The following is a 3,078-nucleotide window of genomic DNA, read 5'->3' on the forward strand; positions in this document are numbered from 1 at the left end:
GCCCGCCGAGGCACTTGGGCCAGGTACGACCCGGCTGGTGCTGGCTAGCAGCCCCGTTACGCTGCCGCAGTGGGGTGTTTCTCTAACTTCCAGCCAGTTTGTGAAACTCCTTGGCTTAAATGGCTTTTCACTTGGTTTTCTGGGTTTCCCAGCCAGCCTGAGTAAAGCCAGGTTTTCCAGTAGGCCCTCGGGCTGTTATCAACGACTGCACTCCCAGGGCCAGGTACGACCCGGCTGGTGCTGGCTAGCAGCCCCGTTACGCTGCCGCAGTGGGGTGTTTCTCTAACTTCCAGCCAGTTTGTGAAACTCCTTGGCTTAAATGGCTTTTCACTTGGTTTTCTGGGTTTCCCAGCCAGCCTGAGTAAAGCCAGGTTTTCCAGTAGGCCCTCGGGCTGTTATCAACGACTGCACTCCCAAGGTACAGTTCTTGGGGGATGGCGGGCGGGGCCAGAGGTAGCACAGGTGAGGGTACTGGACTCCCACGTAGCCGCAGTTGGGCCGGGACCCAGCCGCTTTAAACTTAGCAGGCACATGTGTGTCCATGTAACCCGAGAGGAGGGTGATGGCTCGCTTTCTATCGCACGCTGTCTCTCTGGCCAGTGCACGTGCCCTGTAGCAAAAATCTCAAAAAGAGAACAACCCTCTGGGCTGGTTCCATGGAGTGGGCGGGAATGCGCTGCTCCAGAGAGGCCAGGTCCCACACGCTGACTGTAGTTTGAACTCCCAGCCTAGTTGGCCTGGAAGACGTGGAGCATGTGCCCCGGACTGCTCGCTGGGGAGGGGTACAGCACAGCCAGACCCTGTGCAGGGCCCCCCTTGATGCGTGAGAGGAACGAGAACATGGGAAGGGGTGACCTGACCACGGGGTTTTGTGGGGCCGTCTGTTGATGGTAAGTCACGGCTCACTTCAAAAAGAAAGTGCCCCAGCCCGGGCCCTCGCGGCCCAGTGCCATTCCCATGTTGACCAGCACCGTGTGCGCGACCCTCAGTGTCACGCGCTGTGAGGGACAGGCCCTGACCTTCCTGGAGTCGGCCTGGATGGCTCACCGCAGGCGGCCGTCCCCGCAGGTTTCCTGAGGAAAGTGTAACTTCGCGGCTCTTCTAGGTGGGCGACGCATTCCGCTGCCCTGGGCAGCCAGCTTCTGCTCGGGCGGGGAGGCGCAGCAGAGCAAGGCTCGGGGCTGGCCCTTCCTGGCACTCATGCCGTCTGCCCCGCAGGTGGAGGAGCAGGCGAGCACCACCGAGCGCGTGTTCCAGGACCGCCAGTACCAGATCGATGCCGCCATTGTCCGCATAATGAAGATGAGGAAGACGCTGGGGCACAGCCTGCTGGTGTCGGAGCTGTACAACCAGCTCAAGTTCCCCGTGAAGGTGAGTGCTGCCCGCCGCGCCTGCTTGCGCTGGGCGGGTCCGAGGCCGCCTGCCTGTGCCCGTTCACATGCACTGCGCACGCTGCTGAGGCCTTTCCTCCCGAGTCCCTCCTCGCCGCGGTGGAAATGACAGACCTGGCCCTCTGCTGTGGGGATCCATCTTCCCCAGAGGGCAAGGAGGACCCCGCATGGAAACTGGGACAGACTCCCCACAGCTGGAGCAGTAAGTAAATGTTAGTACCGGGTGAACACTCCTAACCTCACATCCAAAATCCGAAATGATCCGAGTCGCAAAGCTCTCTGAGTACCAGCGCAGCCACACCTGACCTTGCGCGGCGGGTCTGTTGGACGGCTGCGGCGCAGACACCAGCGCCCTGCCGCGGACACCGTGCCCTGGGGCTCACGCAGCAGCATCCCAGCATCTCATGGTGTAGCTGCAAATGTTCTAGACTGGAGAGACCCCGGTCTGGTCCTGAGTGGTTCGGATACAACGCCCCCAGCCTTTGAAAGCTGGGGCGTTACTTAGAAGCCAGGTGGCATCTTTGCTCCAGTAATCTTTCATAGTTGCTGTTGCTTACGGAAGCCTGCCTCGGCCCTCGGCCCTCAGCCCCTCGGCTGTGAGGTCCGCCAGAGTCGCCTGAATAGCCATGGAGTAACGGATTCACTACTCGGGACACGGGTCTGAGTGGAGCGGGTGAGGCCACACACAGACCTCGGGCTCCAGGCCTCCATGCTCACTGGGGTCTAGGAGGAAGGATGCAGTGATTGTTTGGAAAGAATAGTAAGGGTCGGGACCAGCAGTTGGCGTGATGGCTCTGTCGCTGACTCCCACGTAGGCGACTGCAGTTCACGTCCCAGACCCGATGGCTTAAAACTCACGCCGGGCGCATGTGCCCAAGATCCCAGAGGAGAATGGAGGAGAGGGGCTTGCGGCGTAGCCATCGCCCCTGGGGGGTGATTTCTCGCTTTCTGTCTCTCTGTCTCTCTCTCTGTCTGGCGAGCGCACACACCCTATGGCAAAAACCTCTCCAAAAAAAAAAAAATAGAACAGTAAGGGTTGATCCCGGGGTGTGTTGACTTCGGGTACAAAAAGAAGTGTTGCCAGAGACCCCAGGGATTGGAAAACACAGACCATCAGACAACACTCTCCCAGTAACCTCCTGTTTGCAAGCGGGGAAGCAGGTGGGCGGCGTTGGCACTGTGTTCCCTGAGAAGCACGCACTCACACGATCAGAGTTTATGCACCCACGGTGGCCGGAAGCATGGAGTCTGTCATCCCCTGACACTAGTCCCCTCAGCGCTCCAGCCCGAGGTCGGCTCCCGTCCAAGCTCCAACGCACCATGTGTAGCTGCCCTGCTGGAACACCGCACTGTGCCGCCCGATTGCCGCGGTGCCTGAGCCAGCCCAGCGGTGCAAGCACCTGGGGAGGGCGCGGGTCACGCCCTCTCCCTGAGGGTGTGCAGCTAGGAGCCCGTGGGCCTGGTAGGGGTCCAGTGTACCCAGCGGGGGCCCACTCCACCCCCTCTGGGCCTCAGGTGCAGCTGCAGCATTATGTGGCCTGCCCTCCCCACCAGCCAGGCCAGTGCCACCGCCACCCTGTGTGCAGGTACAGACCAGGGGACGCAAGGCCCAAGAGTGCTCGGACAGGGGGCCAAGAACCTCGTCCTCCACTGGGAGCAGGCACAGCCCATCACTGAGCGGGCAGCC

At 61.1% G+C, this 3,078-nt stretch overlaps 1 protein-coding gene across 1 annotated transcript in view; it reads left to right on the plus strand.

Annotated features, from left to right (window-relative positions):
• The window catches only part of CUL4A (cullin 4A), a gene marked incomplete at its 5' end in the record, with an annotated part of 31,429 nt that overhangs the window by 26,193 nt on the left and 2,158 nt on the right, over positions 1 to 3,078 (plus strand). The window contains 1 exon segment of the mRNA XM_014592049.2: positions 1,219 to 1,371. Coding sequence (XP_014447535.1) covers positions 1,219 to 1,371 — 153 coding nt within the window.

This window comes from Tupaia chinensis, unplaced genomic scaffold, assembly GCF_000334495.1.
Source record: "Tupaia chinensis unplaced genomic scaffold, TupChi_1.0 Scaffold000644_1, whole genome shotgun sequence".
Taxonomy (NCBI): Eukaryota; Metazoa; Chordata; class Mammalia; order Scandentia; family Tupaiidae; genus Tupaia; species Tupaia belangeri.